The sequence below is a fragment of the Eulemur rufifrons genome, chromosome 29 (genome assembly GCF_041146395.1).
Source record: "Eulemur rufifrons isolate Redbay chromosome 29, OSU_ERuf_1, whole genome shotgun sequence".
Classification (NCBI taxonomy): Eukaryota; Metazoa; Chordata; class Mammalia; order Primates; family Lemuridae; genus Eulemur; species Eulemur rufifrons.
This window is the reverse complement of record NC_091011.1, coordinates 61,440,451-61,464,245: the sequence shown is the minus strand read 5'-3', so window position 1 is coordinate 61,464,245 and position 23,795 is coordinate 61,440,451. Positions and strand designations below refer to the sequence as shown.

At 37.3% G+C, this 23,795-nt stretch overlaps 1 protein-coding gene across 8 annotated transcripts in view; it reads left to right on the top strand.

Annotated features, from left to right (window-relative positions):
• Positions 1-23,795, top strand: part of SRPK2 (SRSF protein kinase 2) — a 222,111-nt gene that overhangs the window by 66,101 nt on the left and 132,215 nt on the right. For 4 of the 8 annotated variants that reach the window (XM_069461373.1, XM_069461368.1, XM_069461371.1 and 1 more), the window contains exon 3: positions 23,671-23,734. The exons of 3 other annotated variants lie outside the window; for them this stretch is intronic. In XM_069461373.1, coding sequence (XP_069317474.1) covers positions 23,671-23,734 — 64 coding nt within the window. Of the gene's footprint in view, positions 1-23,487; positions 23,735-23,795 lie in introns of those variants that run through there. One more of the 8 variants, XM_069461372.1, reaches the window with a different exon arrangement.

Sequence of the window (23,795 nt, the reverse complement as noted above, 5' to 3'; positions counted from 1 at the left end):
CCTTACATTGTCCAGCTCAAAATGGATCATAGACTTAAGTGTAAAACTTAAAACTGTAAACTACTGGAAGATAATATTAGGAGAAGATCTTTGTGACCCTGGGTTAGACAACAGTTTCTTAGATATGATACTGAAAGCATGATCTATTTTTTAAAAAATGGTAAACTGAACTTCCATCAAAGTCTACTCCTTTTTGAAAGAAACCATGAGATAAAAAGAGAAGCCACAAACTGGGGTAAAATAATTGCAAATCATCTACCTGTTAAAGGGCTTGTATCCAGACTATGTAAAGAACTTTGAAAACAGTAATAAGAAAAGATGCCAATTAAAAAAAAAAAGAATAAAAGATAAGACATTTCACTAAAGAAGATACATGAATAGCAAATCAGTACATGAAAAGATGTTTTATTTTAGCAGCCATTAGGAAAATATAAATTCAAACCTTGAGATACTTGTATACATGCCTTAGAATGAATGGTTAAAATGAAAAGAAGCTGACCTTACCAAGTGCTGGTGAAGGTGTGGAGCAACTGGTTGAAATACTACTTTGGAAAACAATTTGGCAGTTTGTTTGTTACTTAGTTGTTTTTAGAGATTTGCTGTTTTGCCCAGGCTGGCTTGAGCTGTCTTCTTGCAATTTTGCAATTTTTTAAAAGAATCAAACACATGTACCAAATTATTCACTCCTGGATATTTCCCTAAGTGAAACAAAAACTTACGCTGATTAAAAAAAAAAACACCTTTATGTAAATGTTTATAGCAGCCTTTTTTTTTTTTTTTTTTTGATACAATTAACGAAAAGGGGGACCATCTGAATTTCCCTGACGGGTGAATGAATAAACAAACTGTGATACATCCATACAATGGAATACTAATGGTTAATAAAAAGAAATTAACTACTAATACATGCAAAAAATGGATGCATCTAAAATGTATTGTACCAAGTGAAGGAAGCCAGATTCAAAAGCATACATACTGTGGGATTATGTTTATATATAGGAAAAGGTAATACTTCAGGGACAGAAAACAGATCAGTAGTTGCCAGTTTCCTAAGGGTAAAGAAGGCATTGGCTGTAGTGTGGCAACGTGGAATTTTTTGGAGCGATGAACCTTTCTATATCTTGTTTATGGTTGTGGTTATACAACTGTGTCAAAAGTCGCACAACTGAATACTAAAAAGAGTGAATTTTACTGTATATGTAAATTACACCTTAATTAAAAGTGAAAACAGGTCTGGCATGGTAGCTCATGCCTATAATCCCAACACTTGGGGAGACTGAGGCTCTAAAAAAACCAAAACCACTTGAAAACAAAAGTAATTAGTATAGATAACTTAGCAAAGATTTTGTTCTCTCTGTTAAAACTTGATAGAGCTTTGGTGATTTGAGGAATCAGTTTTCCAGAATGTGATAATCTCTGAAGGCATTTCAGGTGACTGTAGCATGGCTGTTCTTCTGTATGCCTAATCTTTTTTTTTTTTTTTTTTTTAAAGAGACAGAGTCTCACTCTGTCACCCTGGCTGAAGTACAGTAGCATGATGTAATCATGGCTACCTATAACCTTGACCTCCTGGCTCAAGTGATACTCCTGCCTCAGTCTCCCAAGCAGCTAGGATCATAGGCTCGTGCCACCATGCCTAGCTAATTTTTCCATTTTTTTTGTAGAGATGAGGTCTCGCTGTGTTTCCCAGGCTGGTCTCAAACTCCTGGCCTCAGTGACCCTCGTGCCTCAGTCTCCCAAAGTGCTGGGATTACAGGCGTGAGCCACTGCACCCTGCCTTATTCTTTTATAGAAATATACAACCAAAAAAATGGAATGTAAGACGTTGCCACATCTTAGGGAATCAGACAGTTACCATAGCAAGGCAAGCCAATGTGTTTTGATAAATATGCAAGTGTTTAATTAAGATAACATTAAGTATAATTTATGATAAAGAAAAATGTGAGGGACATATGTATACTCTACATCCTACTGGGGTTTGTGGACGACAGGTCTATGTCATTCACTCTTTGCCAGTTTATTGAATGCCATGTAAAACTAAAGGTCTCTGAGTAGCAACTGGTTTGCTATTTCTAACAGCTTGTTTTTACTTTATTTTGTGTTTCTAAAATAAAATTGGAACATATTTATTTCAGTGTGAGAATTGTATCACACCTGTGGGTTACGGTTACTGAAGATTCCGTAGAATATTGCCTGGTGGGTGGGGGCTTACTAAGTAGTCTTAGTCTCTACTGTGTAATTTGTGAGACGTGAACTCCACCGTAAGTGTTATTGTGAACCCGCTATAGTATTATCAAAGGCAGTATATAGTAAAAAGTGGTCTCTGGAGCCAGGCAGACTGGATTTGTTTTCCAGCTCTACCTTTTACTAGCTGTGTGACCTTGGGCCAAGTTATTTAACCCCTCTCTATGCTTTAGTTTTCTCTTCCGTAAAAGAGGAGTGATAATGACAATATCAAGTCCGTGGAGGGTTGTGTGGATCAAATGAGCTCATAAATGGAAAACCCCCACAACAGTACCTGGCATGTAGTGAGCAGTGTTATTCTTCCCTGTCAGTGAACAGCTTCAGAAACCTTCCTTAAATATGTAAATACAAGAATGGCTCTGATGCTACCTCTCCTTTGGCTTCCTGAAACCAGATTTCCTTAGTTCTTATAAAGCCAGTGAACTTCCATCATATTTTTTTCCCTCTCCTATTTGACTGTAATTCCTCTGTTGTACTTCATTACATATTTGACTTTTAGTAAATACGCTTGATACCCTTGAAATCTGTCTTTTATCATATAAACTAGCTGGAAATAATTTGTTATAACATCTCCTCCTCTGTGTTTAGAGATGCAGAAACTGTTTCATTGCCTTAAGAAATATGAGACGAAACTAAATGTATACCCCTAATTTAGGAGCCAGGAACTATGGTTATAAGCTGAGATTCAGGAAGGCTGATCAACTGAGGAGTGAGTACCATAAATCAAAAGAACATCAGCTTGTTTGCTTCTGTGTGTACTATATTACTTTTGTAAAATTGGGTGTCTTTTATACAGAGAAGTGCTCTCACACAAAGCTGATTGTTTTATCAAGAGTATTTTGAAGATGCTCTTTGAAAAACACTTGTGCTGTAGTTTGTAGAAATGGCTGTGAAGTTGTACAAAGTATTCTTGTGCTCTTCAGAGCCATTCTGTAAGGAAAAAATAGGGCATGACTTGTAAACTTTATGGTAGCAAACCAGTTTACTAGACTTTTCTCCTTATGGGGTTAAATTGGCTAGTGTTCATAGAGGTATTTAAGGAAAACATGAACTCATTTGCTGGCAGTGTTTGTATCCTCTATACTGAGAATTTGAGGTGACTTTTGCAGCTTTTCTTAAAACTGAGTAAGTCTCCTTCACTGTGGAGTCTCAACGGTTTGTCTAGAATTGTGCTATACAGTAGAAATATTGCATGAGCCACATATGTAATTTTAAATTGTGGTAAAATATACCCAACATAAAACTTACCATTTCAACCACATTTTTAAGTGTACATTTCAGTGGCATTAAGTATATTCACATTATTGTGTCATCATGACCACTATTTCTAGAAATTTTTCATCATGCCAAACAGAAACTCTGTACCCACTAAACAGTACCTCCCCGTTTTCCCTTTCCAGCCCTGCTAACCTCTGTTCTGCTTTTTTTCCTCTATGAAATTTGTTTATTGTAGGTACCACATATAATTAGAATTAAACAATATTTAGTATTTGTCCTTTTGTATCTGGCTTGTTTTACTTAGCATAATGTTTCCAAGGTTCATCCATGTTGTGGCATGTGTCAGACATCATTCCTTTTTATGGCTGAATAATATTCTATTGTATGTTTATTTAATTTTAATAATATATCTAACCCAACATATACAAAATAGTATAAAAATATTAAGTGAAATATTAAATAATTTATATTAAAATACAATATAACACATTTATGGCTTTTATATATTAAATATATATTAGTATTAATAAAACTACAAAATATATAAATATCTAATAAAGATATTAATGAAATATTTTATTTCATTTTTGTGCTAAGCACATCTCAGTAGCTAAACGTGGCTAGTGGCTACTGTATTAATGTAGGGCTAAGATAAAGATTACTTAAGATTATTAAGCAGCACAGTTCATATTTTTTAAAAAGAAAACCAATATTTGTTGAAAGACAATATTAGAGGAGTTTTTAGGCATTAGTCATAGCAAAAAAAGGGTTAAAAAATGACAAAGATCCATTTTCTTTTCCTTTGCCTCAAACCTCACAAAGAATGAGAGCCTTTAAAGGAAGAAATATTTCATGGTGAATGTTTTCCCACCAGAAGCTCTGATGAGAGAGCCTAAGGAATTTTTTTCCCAATTAATTGTTCTTAGAGACGGGGGCTCACTCTGGTGCCCAGGCTGGAGTGCAGTGGTAGTTCACTGTAACCTTGGATTTCTGGCCTCCTGCAGTCCTCCCAAATTGCCAGGATTACAGGCGTGAGCCCCCATGCCTGGCTCTCTTGATGTGATTTTATTTGATTCACATCTTCCCAATTACAGTCCTGATAAACAATAGGTACTAATATTTTGAGTTGAAAATGTGGAATATTGAGTAAAACTGGAACAAAATTTGCAGTGAGTGCTGTGGAGCTGGATGAATAACATTTGCTCAAACTGTGGAATTTTTCCTTTCCATTCCTACACATTGGACTTGGGCTTGTACCTGACTTATGCCAGGCATTCTCCTAATCCCCCTGGCTGTCAGGAACTAGGGCACGTGGGTGAGGGTGCAGACTGGAGATGCCCACTGTCAGCCCTTTGGGATTTGGTTGTGTCATGTGCACCTGTGGACTAGGTGTGCACCCTAACCCTGGTGCAGGTGGTCCACACTAGTATGGCATCTTGTGGATGGGGTAGGAGTAGCCTGGCTAGAAAAGATGAGCTGGGAATTTGGATTTCTGAGAGATTAGGTCAGTTCAATGCAGATAGCCTTGTAGGTACTAAAAACATTGAGTTTAGAGCTGGATAGACCTGGGGCAAAGTTCTCAGCCTAATACTTATTAGCTGAGTGACTTTAGACATGTCACGTTACCTTTTACATCCCTGTCCCCCTTCCCCTCACTGATCTATAAAGTGGAGGTAATATTTGTATCTACCTAACAGTGTTTTTATGAAGATGAAGATAAAGATAGGTAATATCTTGCCAAATTCTTGGGTGGTGGTTGTCACCTTAATATTCATCCAAAGTAAAAGGTATTATTGCCACCATCATGTAAAGGGTCCTGGCATACTTCTGTGTTTCATTTGCAAGCAGCAGTTATAGAGCTAATCACCTGGGAAAGAATCAAGCAGGTACTCAAAGAGAAGCAGATGTACTGTGGCAATGGACCCTCAAGACAGAGCAGGATTAGAACTGTCTTTATATGAGCCTAATGTAGGACTCAAACATTCAAGAGCCATGGATAGTTTAATTTAAGCAAACTTTATGTACAGTGTGGGAAACTACCTATTTACAGTTTTCGCAGCAGGTTTGAATCAGCCAATTAAAAGTGCACAGATGATGACATATGGGAATAATCTAACTGTAAGGGACAATATAGAAAAACAATAGCAAGCAAAAAGCACTGTTCCAATGTGGGCCATTGATGCAGAACTGCAGACCTTCAGCTGTGTTTCAGAGGCCCTGAAAATATCCACATAGTGCCAGCGAGACTCGTTGAGTTAGCCCAGAAACTTTACATTATGCTTAGTTTACTTTTTAATCAAGGGTGAGCGTTTCAATCCAGAATGGCTTAAAGTTAAGATAGGTAATCTTTCAGCTATTATAAACACATGGCTGCCCAGAATCACTTATTCCTTGAAGCCCTGATAGCTGAGGTTCATCTGTATTTCAGAGAAGGAAATAAGGAAGAGACAGGCTTTGAGAGCAGCGGAAATCTAGGAGGTGACCAGGCAGTTATTTCAGGATAAACTGTTCTGTTTTTGCCCTGGTTTGTCATTCAGTTATTCTTCTGGTTAAAATATTTTTAAAATTGTGAAAATTTTCATATATGTATAATACATGAAATACATAAGTATAAAGAATAATAAAATAGACACTTCGTAGCTTAAGAAATAGAATGCTGTCACTAGTACAAATATTTTTTCTTTTTGTTTCATTCTGTTAACTTTTTCTGCTCATTTTACTTTCTATATGATTTTTCTCCCCCTCCACTTTTAAAGAAAGTAGTCTCAGTTCAAATTTTAGACAGAGTTAGGCTCTAGAAAAAGGAATTTGGGCACTTCAGGTAGTGAAAATACACTGAACAGTACACATATACTTCATTTTATTGCAGTTTGCTGATAATTGTGTTTTTTACAAATTGAAAGTTTGTGGCAACCGCGTGTCCTTTAAGTCTATCAGCGCCGTTTTTCCAGCAGCATGTGCTCATTTTGTGTCTCTATGTCACATTTTGGTGATTCTCATGATATTTCACACTTTTTCATTATTATTCTGTAATGGTGACTTGTGATCTTTGATGTTACCATTTTAATTATTTGGGGGCACCAAGAACTGCACACATATAAGTCGGCAAGTTTAATCAGTAAGTGTTGGATTTGTTTGGAGTGCTCCATTGGCCCAGCCATTCCCCATCTCTCTTCCTCTCTTTGGGCCTGCCTATTCCCTCAGACACAACAATATTGAAATTAGGCCAGTTAATAAGCCTACAATGTTCTGTAAGTGTTCCAGTGAACACATCTCTCTCACTTGAAATCAAAAGCTAGAAAGTGAGGAGGGCATGTCAAAAGCTGAGATAGGCCAAAAGCTGGTTCTGTTGTGCAAAGTTAGCCAAGTTGTGAACGCGAGGGAAACGTTTTGAAGGAAATTAGAAGTGCTATTCCAGTGAACACATAAACGATAAGAAAGCCAAATACCCTTAATTCGGATATGGAGAAAGTTTGAGTGGTCTGGTGAGAAGATCAGACCAGCCACAACATTCAATTAAGTGAAAGCCTAATCCAGAGCAAGGTTCTAACTCTCTTCAATTCTGTGAAGGCTGGGAAAGGTGACTAAGCTGCATAAGAAAGGTTTAAAACTACCAGAGGGTATTTCATGGGGTTTAAGGAAAGAAACCTTCTCATAACATAAAAGTGCAAGGTGAAGCAGCAAGTGCTTATGTAGAAGCTGCACCAAGTTATCCAGAAGATTTGGTTAAAATCATCGATGAAAGTGGCTACACTAAACAGATTTTCAATGTAGATGAAAGAAGCCTTCTATTGGAAAAAGGTGCCATCTGGTACTTTCATAGCTAGAGAGAAGTCACTGCCTGGCTTCAAAGCTTCAAGGGATAGGCTGACTCTCCTGTTAGGGACTAAGGCAGCTGGAGACTCTAGGTTGAAGCCAGTGCTCATTTACCATTCTGAAAATCCTAGGGCCCTTTAGAATTATGCTAAATCTACTCTGCCTGAGCTCTATAAATGGAAAAACAAAGCATGGATGACAGCACATCTGTTTAAAGCATGGTTTACTGAGTATTTTAAGCCCACTGTTGAGACCTACTACTCAGAAAAAAAAAAAAAACGATTCCTTTCAAAATATTACTGCTCATTGACAGTCCTCCTTGTCACCCAAGAGCTCTGATGGAGATGTACAAGGAGATTAATGTTGTTTTTATGCCTGCTAATACAACATTGATTCTGCAGCCCATAGATCAAGGAGTAATTTTGGCTTTCAAGTTTTATTTTTTAAGAAATATGCATTGTAAGGCTACAGGTGCCATAGATATTGATGCCTCTGAAGGATCTGGGCAGAGTCCATTGAAAACCTTCTGGATGGCATTAAGAAAATTTGTGATTTCATGCGAGGAGGTCAAAATAGCAACATTTACAGGAGTTTGGAAGAAGTTGATTCCAACCCTCATGAATGAACTGGAGGGGTTCAAGACTTCAGTGGAGGAAGTCACTGCAGATACGGTGGAAATAGCCAGAGAACTAGAATTCGAAGTGGAGCCTGAAGATGTGACTGAATTCCCTGAATCTCATGATAAAACTCGAACAGATGAAGGGTTGCTTCTTATGGATGAGAAATGAAAGTGGTTTCTTGAGATGGAAGCTACTCCTGGTGAAGATGCTGTGAACGTTGTTGAAATGACAATAGAGGATTTAGAATATTGCATGAACTGAGTTAATAAAGCAGGGGTAGCATTTGAGATGATTGACTCAAATTTTGAAAGAAGTTCTACTGTGTATAAAATGCCATCACACAGAATTGCATACTGCAGAGAAAATTTTCATGAAAGGAAGAGTCAATTGATGCAGCAGACTTCATTGTTGTCTTATTATAAGAAATTCCTACAGCCACCCAACCTTGAGCAGCCACCATCCTGGTTAGTCATCAGCTATCAACATCGAGGCAAGACCTTCCACCAGCAAAAAGATTAGGACTCACTGACGGCTCAGATGATCATTAGCATTTTATAGCAATATTAAGCATTTTTTAAAATCATTTTTAAGGTATGTACATTCTGTTTTTAGACATAATGCTATTGTCACTTAATAGATGTATAATATACTGTAACTATAACTTTTATGTGTACTGGGAAACCAAAAAAATTGTGTGACTTGCTTTATTGTGATATTTACTTTATTGGGGTCTGGAACCGAACCTCTGGTATCTCCAGGGTATGCCTTTATATTTAACTACATATTGAGGAACTATTTTGTTATTAAGGTAATGACATGACTGAAAGGAAGGAAGTTATTAAAAAAAAAAAAAAGGGAAAAGTTTAATTTCTTACAACTCTCTCTTCTTGAGCTGTTTTACATTTACCTTTTTATTGTGTTGGCTTTTTTATGGTGTTTGCGTGTCTTTCTGTATGCAAGTGCCCAGACATTTGACTCCAGCTTCTTGAGCACCTGTCTTCCTCTTCTGCGTGGTCTAGGAAAAGAACATGTGAGGATGGCTGTACTTACAGATTTGAGTTTGTTTTTTTTTTTTTTTTTTTTTGAGACAGAGTCTCACTCTGTTGCCCAGGCTAGAGTGAGTGCCGTGGCGTCAGCCTAGCTCACAGCAACCTCAAACTCCTGGGCTCAAGGGATCCTCCTGTCTCAGCCTCCCGAGTAACTGGGACTACAGGCATGTGCCACCATGCCCGGCTAATTTTTTCTATATATATATTTTTAGCTGTCCATATAATTACTTTCTATTTTTAGTAGAGATGGGGTCTCGCTCTTGCTCAGGCTGGTCTCGAACTCCTGAGCTCAAACGATCCGCCCACCTCGGCCTCCCAGAGTGCTAGGATTACAGGCGTGAGCCACCACGCCCGGCCAGATTTGAGTTTTTATCCTACATTTGCAGCTGTGTGATTCTCTTTCTACAGCAGTAGCATATCTTTAATAAGCATATTCCACCCATTTCATAGTAGAGACTTGATATTTTTTGGGCTGCTTAATTAATATTTTTTAGATTTTTTTTTTTTAGTTCAGTAATTTATTTTCATAATTTTGTTTTGTTGTAAGATCCTGCCATGGATGGAATTAGAAGGGACAGGCTGAATTATGTTTTTAAGGTCAGTTTTTTTTTTTTTTTTTTTTAAATAAATGCCAGTTGTACAACCTCCATAAGACTTCCTTTTTAAATGATAGAACAGTGTCAGAAGAATTTAGTTGTTCTTTTTTTTCTTCAGTATAACACTCTCAAAATCTCAACAGAACATTGCTTTGACCTTGCTTAAACTGTGAATTTTATTTGAATGTGAAAATTGGCATTTTGGAGGCTATTTATAATGGTGTGATGGCAGTCTTTTTACACAGTGCTTTTTTGAACACCATGTAACCACAAAAGGGATATGTTTTAAATGGCACATCATGTGGTAAGACTTAACATTATTTAAAGAAATTATTTTAATTATGTAAATAATATCTGCAAAAAATAAAAGTGCAGATAAAGGTAACATCCCCCTAACCATCATTCCTCATTTCACATCCCATCCCCAGAAGTAAGGGAACTCTTTTTCTAATCATTTCGGAATATATCTTTCCCCAACTTTATCTTTCATTTAAATATACATATATATGCACCTGTAAAGTACGTATCTATAAGAAAACTAGTATATTTTGTATATTCTGCAAACTGCAGTTTTCTCTTTATAAGAAAAATCTTATAAAGAGATTGGATATCTTTTCCTATCAATAGTTAAGAATTTATTTCATCCTGTAAAATATTGTGTGTTGTGAATGTCCCATAGTTCATTTAGTAGTTGGATTATTAATTACTTAGTGTTGTATACAGCAGTATCGTGAACGTCTTTGTGTGATTCTTCTGGACATGTGTAAATGCTTTTCTAGGGTAGATAATTGTTGGAACATATATATCCAGCATTCCCCATATTGAAATCAATAAATAAAAGTGTTTGGCATGATTGATGAATTAATTGTGCTTGTGAAATGAATTGTGTATTCGTACTACTGTCATTTTAGTTAGAAATGCTTTATAGGGACAGGTGAAACCAGTGCTTCTCAATACTGGCTGTGTGTCAGAATAGTCTGTGGGACTTCTTAGGCATCACCACTCCAAGAGAATGGTTTAGTTTAATTGGTCTTTGAATCAATCCCTTGGCATGAAGAGGAAAATTAAATACAAGAGATACATTCTGAGACTTTCTTATAATGCCCAAATTACCCAGTACCTAATAATAATTTACCCCATAGAATGCAGTTAAATACAGGAAAAAAAATTGATTTTCTTTAGACTATTAATGTAAGTTAATGATTGTTAATTCCTCCAAAAACTTAGCACAGTGAAAATGTCTAATAAATAATTGTTTTAAGAATGACTGGACAAAAAGTTATTTTTGGAGGACATTTAGCAAGATTATAAACTTGAACTCTGAATAGGACTAGATTTTTAGGATTGTATCATAACCTTTTATAAATATGAATACAAATGAATGTTTGAGCTTTTTATTATTGAAAAATTTAAAGACATTTCAAAGTGGAGATGCATAGAGCGTTGTAGTTGAGGACCCAGCTTGGGTTCAGATATCTCCTCTATCATAGTAGCTCTGTGAACTGTGACAAGTCATTTAGCCTTTCTGTACCTCAGTTTCCCTGTATGTAAAATGGGGATAATGATAGTATTTATCTTACAGGAATATTTGAGTATCGACGGTTATTATATGTAAAGCAAATAGAAGCATGCCTGATGTATTGTAACTGGTATGAAATATTAGTATTATTGTTGTTTCCATTTATTAACCATACAATTATTAGTCCTAATGTTTTAATCTTCAGTCATTATTTCATGCTGAATATATTGTTTTTATGTGATCAGAAACCAGCAACAAGCTAAAAGTGATAAAGATGAACTTGTACTTTTGGAATATTGATTCAAAATTACTTCGTGTGACTTTTTGTGTCTTCGATACGTTTAAGGTCTTATGTTTTGATTCTTGCTTAATAAAATGGAGAACTAGTTCAGATTTCCTGTTCATGTAATTGGTAGGGAACCCCACACATAGCAAAACAAGAATAAAGTAGACCTGATATATTTTGCTAAAGTGTTCATGTTGCTTAATAATATTTTGTAAAGTAACAAAGCCTGGGAAGTAGACTTTACTATTGCTCCCTGCTGTGAAAGACACTTTTATAGAAATAAAGGACAACTGATGCTTGAGGTGAGAATTTTAGGATTTACAAATGAGAGAAGTGATAATTGGCAAAGTTCCTGAGGGGTACTTTGTGGGCGAATAGACACAAAATGAATCCTGGTGAATTGACAAGCCTTATAAATAACTCTGTGAAGTTTCATATTTCTCCCAAGGCTGACATACAATTTAAAAAATTTGCTTTTAAATCTGAGTCACTTGTTGAATCTCTTATTTTAGCTTTGACTTTGTAGTTGGTTATATTTCTGCCCTGCTTAAAACTGGGATTTCTTTGTTTGGGATAGAAGGTGCTCTAGGAGCAAGGACGTGCCATTATCTCTGGCTGCATTTCCTACCGGTACCTGCTTCACTCCTGCCAGCCTCCAAAACAGCTCAGATGGTGCACATGATAGGCTCACTGTAGCTTTGCTTGTGCCATTTTTCTGTGTGCAGTGGGCTCAGTCCTCCTTTGTTCACCTGGCAAAGTGGTAACCAAGCCCAAATGCCTTCTCTGCCCCACTACCTTTCCCCCATCAGATTGATCCTTTCCTCCTTGCGGGCTGTGCAGCACAGCTGTGGAGTTAGGCTTGGGAGCTAGACTGGCTGGGTTCTTAACCTGGCTTGGCCATATACTATCTCTGCAATCTTTATTTTAATTGAGGAAATTGCTCAAATACGTCACCATTTTAAAGTATACAATTCAGTAGGTTTTCTTTCTTTTTTTTTTTTTTAAAGCATATTTACAGTGTCGTGAATTCACCATTCATCTAATTCCAGAACATTTTCATCACCTCAAAAAGAAACAAACCTCTCTGTGTGTTCCTGCTGCCCCAGCTCCTGGCAACCACTAATCATCTTTTTGTCTGGATGCTTTTCCCTGTTTTGGACATTTCATATACATGGAATTATACCATATGTATTGTGTCTGGCTTCTTTCACTTAGCGTAATGTTTTCAAGGTTCATCCATGTGGCAACATATATTAATACTCCATTGCTTTTCTGTATAGGTATACCACATTTTATCATTCATCAGTTGATGGACATAGAGGTTGGTCCCACTTTTTGATTATTACAAGTAATGTTACTAAAAACATTCGTGTACATGTTTTTGTGTTAGCAGTGAGAACTGTGTTTTCGGTTCTCTTCGGTATATACCTAGGAGTGGAATTGTTGGGTCATATGGTAACTCTTTAACTCTTGGAAGAACTGCTAGACTGTTTCCAAAACAGCACCGTAATTTTACATTCTCACCGGCCATGCACAAGGGCTCCAAATTCTCTATTTCCTCACCGATATTATCAGTCCTTTTTATTATAGCCCTCCTGGTGAATGTGAAGTGGTATTTCATTGTTATTTTGATTTGTATTTCCCTAGTGACAAGTGATGTTGGGCATCTTTTCATGTGCCTATTGGCTAGTAATATTTTTTTCTTTTGGGAAACGTATATTTAAATCCTTTGCCCATATTTTCATTGGTTTGTCGGGTTTTATAATTGAGTTATAAGAATTCTTTATACATTCTGGATTCTATTCCCTTATCAGAGGAACGATTTGCAAATATTTTCTCCCAACTGTGTGGATTTTCATTTTATTTTGTTGATAATATCCTTTAATGTGCAAATGTTCTTAATTTTTGAATGTTCACCTTTTCTATTTATTCTTTTGTTCTTTGTGCGTTTCATGTCTCATCTAAGAAACTATAGCCTAATCCAAGGTCATGAATATTTACATCTATATTCCCTTTTAAGAGTTTTATAGCTTTAGCCCTTGTATATAGGTCTTTGATCCATATTGAGTTGATTCTTACATATGGTGTTGGGTCGGAGTCCAGCTTCATTCTTTCACATATGAATATCCAATTGTCTAACATCATAACACCATTCATTGAAGAAACTATTCTTTTCCCATTCAGTACTCTTGGCTCCTTTGTTGAAAATCTGTTGACCATAATGTGAGAGGGTTTATTTTTGGACTTTCAGATGTATTCCATTGATTTAAATGTCCATCCTTAGGACAGTTTCACACTATAGCTTTATAGTAAGTTTGTAGTCAGTGAGTCCTCCAGCTTTGTTCTTTTTTCAAGATTGTTTTGGCTATTTAGTGTCCCTTGCATTTCCATATGAGGAGCCACTTGTTCATTTCTGCATAAAAGACAGTTGGAATTTTGATGGGGATTATATTGAATCTGTAGATCAGTGTAGAGTATTGATTGGTATCGTAACAGTATTAAGTGTTCTAATCTTTGAAACAGGATATATTTCCATTTATTTAAGAGTTTAGTTTCTTTCAACAGTGTTTTTTAGTTCTCAATGTACACTTTGTGTATTTCCTTGGCTAAAATTTAATGCTTACTATTTTATTTTTTTTGATGCTGTTGTAAATGGAGTTGTTTAAATCTGGAATTCTGGAATACACCTCCCGCCCCCCACTGCCCCCCGATGATTCTCACTATGTTGCCCAGGATGGAATGCAGTGGATATTCACAGATGTAATCATAGTGTGCTATAGCCACAAACTCGTGGGCTCAAGTGATCCTCTTGCCCCAGCCTCTTGAGTAGCAGGGACTATAGGCATGCCTGACCACTGTGCCCGATGGGTATGGTAGCTCTGGAATCTTGAGCAAATTTCTTCAGTTTCCATGCATTTTTTTTTTTTTTTTAATTTCAACATGTTACGGGGATACAAATGTTTAGGTTACATATATTGCCTTTGCTCTGCCTGGGTCAGAGCTTCAAATGTATCCATCCTCCAGATGGTGCTCACCATTCCACGCAAATTTTATTAAGTACCTACCTTCTCCACTTGTTGCAAGGATTAAACAAATTCATTCATATAAAGGGCTCAAATAAACCTGACGGTTCAGCTCAAATGAAATGTTAAATATTAGACTGTGAACTCTCTGAGGAAATGAATTTTGCCTTGCATATTTTTGTGACATCCCCCCTGCCACACACTCCCATATAGCACCTAGCTTGGTGCAGATTGGTGTTGAGAACATGTAGAAGGATGGAACAATTAGACTGTCTCATCAATTTCAGTTCCTATGGTTTGAAAGTTAATGTAGGTTGGGAATTAGGGGTGCTAGTTCTTCCTTATATCTTATAAACAAGTTTTTTTTTAATGTCTTGTTTTCTTACACATGTAAATAGCCGTGCACAATAATTTTACTCTCTTTTGACATAATGAAGTTTCTTATTGAGGTGGGCCTTGACTTACCAAAGGAGTGGGAAAGCTGGCTGCTTTGGTGAATTCATAGTGCTTTATGTGTAAAAATTGTAAATGAAATTAAAATATCTTAATTTATGACTTTGTAAGTCACAATATTAGAGAACCTAGTAGTTTCATCTGTCTTTTAATATCTAGTTTGAAAAAACTATCTCTAAGGATCGTAAAAATACTTCCCTCCAGGCCTGGTGACTAATGCTTGTAATCCCAGTGCTTTGGGAGGCCAAGGTGGGAGGATTGCTCGAGGCCAGGAGTTCAAGACCAGCCTGGGCAACATAACAAGACCCTATCTCTTGGGGAAAAAAAAAAAAAAAAAAAAAACCACAACAAACCAGCTGGGTGTGGTGGCACATCCCTGTAGTCTTAGCTACTCAGGAGGCTAAGGTGGGGGGATGGCTTGAGCCTGGAGGAGTTCAAGGTTACAGTGAGCCACGATCACGCCACTGCACTACAACCTGGGTGACAGAGCAAGCCCCTGTCTCTTAAACAAACAAACTAAAAATCCTTCCCTTTTCTGAGTATTATTCCATGATGTAATTTCTGAAATTTATATATTGTATCAGTAAAATACACAAATGATATTTACTTTTTAAGAGCAGTACAAATAAAATTTTAGAACTTGGCCTCATAGTGAACACACCATTGGATGTCACCTTGAGAGTAACAGCTCACAGTTATCTGAGAACTTGTATTACTTCTTCTCTCTGCCCAACAGAGTCAGGGTAAGAGAGCCTTTGTTCTGTTGAGAGGCTAGATTAACTATTAATGATACTTTACTGTGGTGAAAACCTGTAGACAGTTTTCAGGGATTAGTTTCATTACATTTCATTGCTAATAGAGGGCAATGATGGATGTTGAGGCTAATAAAATTAGGGATTTATTTAAACATTCATATTTTCATACGTTGATAAATTTTTGCATTTACTTGTTGCTAAAGTTCTACACTTCCAAAACACTGGTAACAAATACTGTCTGATGAACTGTAAAGTATTAACATATCCCATACAACCTTTCAGCTGGGTGATCTGGGGTCCTAGACTGAAGACAGAGCCTGACAAGCTTTGCGTGCTGGTTTTCTGTCACACCTTCCTGGGGGATTTGGGGGAAGGATGGGAATCCCAATTTGGGAGGGAATGACTCACTTTTCTTTGCTAGACTTTGGAAATCAACACCAAGCCTTTCCTTTTAAACTAATACTTCTCTTGGGTTATAAATTGCCCTCAATAACAATTTGTAAAGTGACAGAAGGAGAAACATTTCCTCTCGTAAACAAAGTTTCTGGTAAGCGGCAGCAGCAGCTACCTTGGAAGTTTTAGATAACCAGCCTGAGACCATCTCCTCCTCCTTCATTCTCCTCCACTCTGCACCTGCCTTGTTGTAGAGTTTGGAGTGAACACATTATAGTTGGTTGGCACCATATTCAGGAACACAAATAACCTTGTTTTGGAATTACAGCAGGAGGAAAGTTGATATTGGCAAAAGGCTACTTTTAAGCAAGGGCATGAAATTGGAACTTTGTCTTGAAAAATGAAATCAAAATTTTAAAATGAGCTTATTTTATTTAACAATATTTAAATTATAATTGAAAAATACGTACTGATTTTTAGAATGAACAAAGAATGTGTTGATTGTTTTTTGCATACATTTCCATACTAAGTTGTATAATAACATGATTGGACATCTTTTAGGTTGTAATGCAATCATAATGAAGAGCTTTTTTGCAAACTAAGGGGTTTATTATCTTTCCTTTTTCAGTCTGTGATAATCAAATAATTATTCTTGAGGCACTTAACATTTATTGGCCCTGTTGATTTTTCTCTTCAATTACTAACCTTTCTTAAGTTTTATTAATACTATATCTTCGGCCGGGCGAGGTGGCTCACGCCTGTAATCCTAGCACTTTGGGAGGCCGAGGCAGGTGGATCGCTCGAGGTCAGGAGTTCAAGACCAGCCTGAGCAAGAGTGAGACCCCGTCTCTACTAAAAATAGAAAGAAATTATTTGGCCAACTAAAAATATATAAAGAAAAAATTAGCCCGGCATGGTGGTGCATGTCTGTAGTCTCAGCTACTCGGAGGCTGAGGCAGAAGGATTGCTTAAGCCCAGGAGTTTGAGGTTGCTGTGAGGTAGGCTGATCCCACGGTACTCTCTCTAGCCTGGGCAACAAAGCGAGACTCTGTCTCAAAAAACAAACAAACAAACAAAAAAACCTATATTTTCATTTATCAGTGGTTTTGCCTGGGGTTGTAGCATTTGTTTAGTATCTTCTATCAGTTTTGTCAAATGTTACGTCTTTTACAGATTTGCAGTTTTCACTTGATTCTAGATCTGCATTTTATTGAATCGTCAGACTGTATGACCATAAGTGAAAGACTGACAGAGAAGGATTTTGATGTGTGAAGATAGAGGCTAGTGATGATTGGGGACAGGTGTTTGAACGTTTAGTTCACTAATGATTGTATTTATGTTTGCACAATTTCTGCTTTTCAGTGCATTCTCATAACAGAGAGGAGTTAAATAACGAACAGAGGGATAATAAGGACTCCCTTTTAAGGTTAGCCTGGCCTTTCAAGATGTTGTTGGTCAGTCATCACCTTCCTGCATAACTCAGAGGACTTGCTTTATTCCTGCACCTTTGTGAGGGGTCCCTTACGTGTCAGTCTCTTGAGTTTTGGGTCAGGACCATAATGGCCTCAGATGGTAGTGTCAGAGTCTAACACCTAAGCCAGAAAAGCCTCTGCAGGCCTTCTGCATTTCAGTGGGAGTCCCTTATAAATGCTCATAGGCCTGAGTTGGAGACACCAAGAGAAGAGGCCGTAGCATGCATCCTGAGGCAGTGGAGTGTGCGAATGGGGAGAGAAGCAGTTAATTGGTAGTGACAGGAGGCATGGAGTTGGGGTCAGAAATCCCAGAATGGTGAACATTAAGATGGAGAACAATCCCACTGAGTACCTGCTAACATAAACAAATTTGAGAGCTGCACCGCCTTCTGAAGAAGATTCTGGTTCTGAGGCCTGCTGAGGCATTTTCCTGTTAACTTCTAGATATATTCTTGTAGTAGTATCCTATCATCTAAGGTAAGCTTAGCACATATTTGTTTCTTGTATTCTGAAGTGGGTCTACATAAATGTAAGGCAACAATTAATTTTTAAAAATCCTCCTTACATACACCCAAATAAAATCAAGTTTGTGTATGAGAGGATTTTATTTTGGCAAGTAAAAGGAAATTTATTAAATTTGTCAGAATGATGCTTATGGGAAAAGGATGTAGAACTAAGAATTTAGGTAGAATCATCTGCCCATTTATTGTGTCTTTTTTAATTTCCATGCTAGGGCCCTCATGCTCCACGTTTAGTGATCTAAAGTGACAAAAGAACATGTCATGTCCATGGCTTCCTGTGTTCTCACGACTCCTAGGATTCTGGGTGGATTCAAGGGGGCCCGATTTCCCTCCTAGGATGCCTGCGTCTTTGAAGCACCTCCTTTATTGGACTTGATTCTGACAGAAGCTGTTGGTAATCTGCTATTCTTAGTCAGGGTTCAGGGGATTGGCTTAGCTCTGGACTGGTAGCCATGAATGTCCAGGAGTCTTAAACCTCAGTGTGTTACACAGTGGAAAGTGAAATATTAGAGATAGGAGGCCATTTAGCTGAAGGTGAAATGTTCATCTTCACAAGGAATTTGAGTATCTTTCAGGGTGTGAGTGAAAATGAGAATAAAAGAGTATTATGAGAAAGGTCTGTAGGTTGAGTGCAAGAGAACGAGTGGGGAAAACCCAGTGAATTTGGTTTTTTTGAAGGAGTGTATTTAAGATGATGAATAAGAAGACTATCATGTCACACGTGATTAGTTGTTTTAATCAAAAAAATTGGTTAGAGTGATGATTTTAATTGATTGGAGATAGGGGAAAATGGCGTTTTATTTTTATTTTTTTTTTCTTGTCTCATAGATGGCAAAAAATGGCGTTTTAAAGCTGATTTAAAAGAAGGCTGAAATGTCCTGCTTGGGTTGCTAAGGTTCTTGGAAATTTAGCTATAGGTCTCAGACAATTTTTTGGAGAAGGCGAAGAATGTGATTGCCTCCAATTTATCTTTTTCCCCCTCAGATTTCTCCTTTATCAATTCATGTGGTTTAGCTACACGGTGATCTCTAAGGATCCTTCTAGCTCTAAAATTGTTTGGATCTCTGATTAATTGTATCTGTAAATGTATGTTTATGAATAAGGAGAGCCCGGGCGTGGTGATTTGCCCCTGTAATCCCAGTTAATTGGGAGGCTGAGACAGGAGGATTACTTGAGGCCAGGAGTTCAAGACTAGCCTGGGCAACATAGTGAGATCCCATGCCTTAAAAAAAATAAAGAAAACAAGGAAACTAGTTTAGCTAGCTTGTAACTTTAACACCAGATTGACTAGAACAGGCTAAGACGACTTTGAAGGGGTCAACAAATCACTGTGATATGCCAGCCTTTGTGAATCGAAGTGAAAATTTAGGTCTCTATCCTTAAGGAAGCTGTGGTCTCATGGGGAGTCAAACAAGTAACTTAAATATTTTAGTAATTCTGTAATATAACTATGCGATATATAGAGAAGCAGAGTAGGTGAACTTAATTCTGTCTGGGAGGAGGTAGCATTTGGGACTGAGATTAGAAACATGAGTTGAGTGTGCAAGGGAAGAGGAAGTTGTTTAAGATTTAGTGGAAGCCAGGCGTGGCAGTTGATGCCTGTAATCCCAGTGACTCAAGAGGTTCAGGCAGGGGGACTGCTTGTGGCCATGAGTTCGAGACCAGCCTGGGCAATATAGTGAGGACCCCCCCCTCCCCCCGCCCGGTCTCTTTAGGGGGAAAAAAAAAAGATTTAGTGGTGTGAAAATTATGGATGTGGTTGGGAACCACATAAAATAGAGCTCATTATTTCCAGAGCATAAGATTTGCAAAAGGGAGAATGGTGGGAATAATATCCCATATGAGACGGGGACTAATCTGGGATCTCTCAAAAGTTTCTGGCTTGACAGGGCAATGGTGCTGCTGTTCACTGAGATAAAGACTATAAATGGGGACATTAGGTTGAGAAGTTGATGAGTTCAGTCTTAGACATTGCATTCAAGGCATTCAGGTACTATCTCAGTGGAAATGTCAAATAGGAGGTTGGATGATATATGGTTCTGGGTTGCAGGAGAGAAATTCAGATCCAGTTATCATCAGTGCCCTTATAGTTGTTGATGTCAAGGGTGTAGGTAGAAGGGACACTGAGTGAAAAGAGGGTCCCACAGGTAGTACCAACACTTACAGGGTTTGTGGAAGATGATGACCCTGCAGAGGACCTAGAGTTAGGAGGAAATTCATAAAAAAAAGTATTTTAAAAAAAAAAACAAAACTAAACTAAAACTTAATGTCCTCCTATAATGTTATTTAGAAATTAAAAAACAAACATGACTAAAAATCAAATTAACCATAATTTCAAATATGTTTATTCAAACTGCATAGGAATTACTTATTTTCTGTATGAAATAAGGCAGCGTGGTCTTTAAGTGGGAGTAGGGCAGATGGTAAAGGATTGATAGAAGGCTGAGAGATGTAGGAGGAGCTGATCGGTGTACTATCAAGCATTTTTGGAACACAGATGAAACTCGCAAGGAAACTATTAAATAATCAGGTTGATGGGCTTTTTGTTTTGTTGTACTGATTGGCCTAAACGTGCAAATGGAGACGGTGGTTGAATTAACACATAATTACAAAGTTGTAAGACTGCTGCTTTAGAAGAACCAAGGAGTGGTGGTGAAAAGAATCATTTTAAAATTGTGGGTGTGGGATGAGGTATAAGGTTTTAAAATGTGACTTACAAAAGCAGACTGGATCTCTATATCAAGTCAGAGGCCAAAATAAATTTAGAAGAGTCTAAGATTTACATGCAAAATACTATTCTAAAGTATATTAGAGGAAAATAGGATGAAGATTTAAAAATTTTGGCATGGCGATGGTTTCCCTAAGTTGATTAGGAAGACCAGAATTTATTGAGGAAAAGATTGTTTAGCTTAATTGCAGAAAAATAAAGTGTAGGGTCCCACATACTACCCTGGGAATAATTGAATAGAATTTAATAAAATTGAAAAACAACCGAGTAATTGGGAGGAAAATATTTGCAGTGTGTATAAGAAGAGTGTGTCCTAAGTGTGGTCATGACAGTCTGTGACTCAGGTGATACAGAGGTTCAAGAGACTGTGGATTAAGGCGGCTGAGGTCCTTAGCCAAGGGTTGTAAGAAGCCATGTCCATGTGGACACCAAAGTCCCCCAGGATTATGGCAGGCGTTGTGGTGGAATGGAAGGCAATTAAATAGCTTCTGGAATTCTTACTGAATGTGGAGAGTAACCAGATCCATGGGTAGTGTGGCTAGGGAGTAGATAGTAGCATGGGTGGAATACATGGGCCTCAAAAGATACCATATTAACATAATTATTTGTGAACATTCCTGGGCCTCTCAGTCCTTCTGAAGCAATAAACAAATCTGAAGATTTGGAGATAATGTGAAAATGATGTTAGAAACCTTTTCATGTATTATTAAAATCCTTTGTTTTGGAGCTCCCAAAGTCACCAGCCAGAAAATGGTTTTAGCTTGAACTTTTCTTTCCAGTGTTTACAAGATCGGCATAAACTTCATTACAGCTGTGTAGTTTAATCTTGGGATTTTTCATCTTAAGTGCATGGTTTAATATAGATAGACTGAAGTGTGAAATTTTTGCCTTTTTGGAACTAAATTGCCATGATGAAGATGGATTCATGTGTAATCTCATTTCTGAAGCAGCTAGTTGATAAACTCAGAATAATTCTCTAGAAAGGGAGGCTGAAATACGGATTAAAGTTAAATTTCCACATGCAGTAACATTACAGTGATAAAAAGGTGGATGTTGGGGGTGATAAGAGGGAAGAAATGGATTTGAACTATGTGGAAGCTATTTAAAAATTGCAGAGCTCTCATATCCTTCATTAATTCGTTCAGGAAATACTTCTTGAGGGATTACTATTCTTTGCTGGGTACTAAAAGCAGCAGGCAGGGAGGGTTTAGCACATGCCAAGCACAATACTACTTTACTTTCATGGATTATTTCATTAAATCCTCACAACAGCCTTTCAAGTAGGAATTATTATCCCCATTTCACAGGAGAGGAGATAGAGGCTTTAGGGAGTTTAAGTAATTTCCCCAAGGTCGTATGGCTATTAAAAATGATGGAGGAGCTTGTTTCTAAATCCAAGGCCAGAGCCTGAGCTCTCCCACAGTCTGCTTGGTTTAAAACGGGGGGAGGGGCATTACTGAGTGTTCCCTGTGGCACCCAGGGCCAGGCTCTGCAGTCCACGTAAGGATCCCCACCTAAGGATCCGCAAGGTAAGTGTCATGGTTAGCAGCCCCCTTGGAACCTCTGTGCTCCCTGCTCTTTCCAGTGGCTAGGCAGTTTGGCAACAGCCTGTGGTAGATTTTGTTCTCTCATCAGATATTCATGCCAGTTTTATAATGCTCATTCGATGAAGTTCTAACTTTAAACAATTTGGAAAATCCCTTAACACTGACTGAGAGGATATTTGTGTACAGGTCCATTGTATTTTATGCAACTAATTTTTCTTTTTCTTTTACGTATTCTGATACTCCACTTTGATTTCTATGGGCAACATTTTTAAAAATTAAAATTTATTTTAACCCCCCAAACAAAAAACTATTGAGGTTTATTTTGAAATCTTGAGACTGTTTACAGCATTGAGTAGCACGATGGTTTTTTTTTTTTTTTTTTTTTAGTGTGGCAACTTTTTATTATGAAAGCATACTTTAATTTTTAAAATAGAGTTGGAAGTACTTTTTAGAAATAGGAAAACAGCTTTACACATTGACATAGTCTGGTTAAGAGGACCATGTCGGTTTTATAACTTAAAATTATGTGCTTTAGGTCAGTCGTTGGTATTTTAAAGGAAACATGTTAGATTTTTTCCTTATGTTTTTCTTTCCCTCTTATTTTCACCTTCCCTTGCCTTTTAGTCTATTATCTCCTTTCCAAATCAGTAGCAGCAATTATCTTTTAATTAAATGGAACTGGCACTCACATTTCTGTTGTACACGGCATTGTCAGTTCTTTCCTAAAAGGACCAGCATATTATCTCTGCTCGGTAACTGGGTGTTGCTGTTCACTTGTACTGTACTGAGGAAGAGGAGGGGAAAATTAAGGCATAAAATAAGAAGTGTCTTTCTAGAAGAGTTAGGGACTATTAATAGATATTAAATATATCTTCAGTTGAACACAATCAAGAAATTATAACAAAGGTTAAAAAATTTTTAATCTATAAATTGGGGTTCTGGTTTAATATTTCATTCTTAAGTGACAAAAATGATTCACTGAGCCATATTTTTTAGGGCTAGTGAAATAGAAGCAGCCAAGGGTTGCATATCTGTCCATTACAGCCAGTAACGTTATTAGCCAGGTCTCTCAAATTGATCTGGTGTATCAAATTCAGATGGTAGCATTCCTTGTTTGTATTTTAATTTGTTAAATTTAAAATCTTCCGGTAGAGCCATGCTAGTTCTACCTTAAAAAGAAAACACCCCTCTGCTTAAGAGAAATGGTACTTCCTGCTTTCATAAACAGTCATGTGCATAGTTTAGCAAGGCCTGCTGCCTCTGGAGCTTTTTCCCTTTATAGCACCATTGAATCCCAGACCTAACAGAAGTACTGTGAATCTTGTGGCCTCATTCTGAACAAAAGGGATTAGAGAAGAAAAATCTCTTGATATAAGGCTTGAAAGCAAGGGCAGGCAATCTTGGTTGTGAATATTTTCTGATTTTTCCAGAAATCAAGCAGAAGATTGAGCTGCTGATGTCAGTTAACTCTGAGAAGTCGTCCTCTTCAGAAAGGTACAGCTACATCTCTTGCATGAACAATTAATGGTGTAGCATTGCTAAGAAACAAACCAGG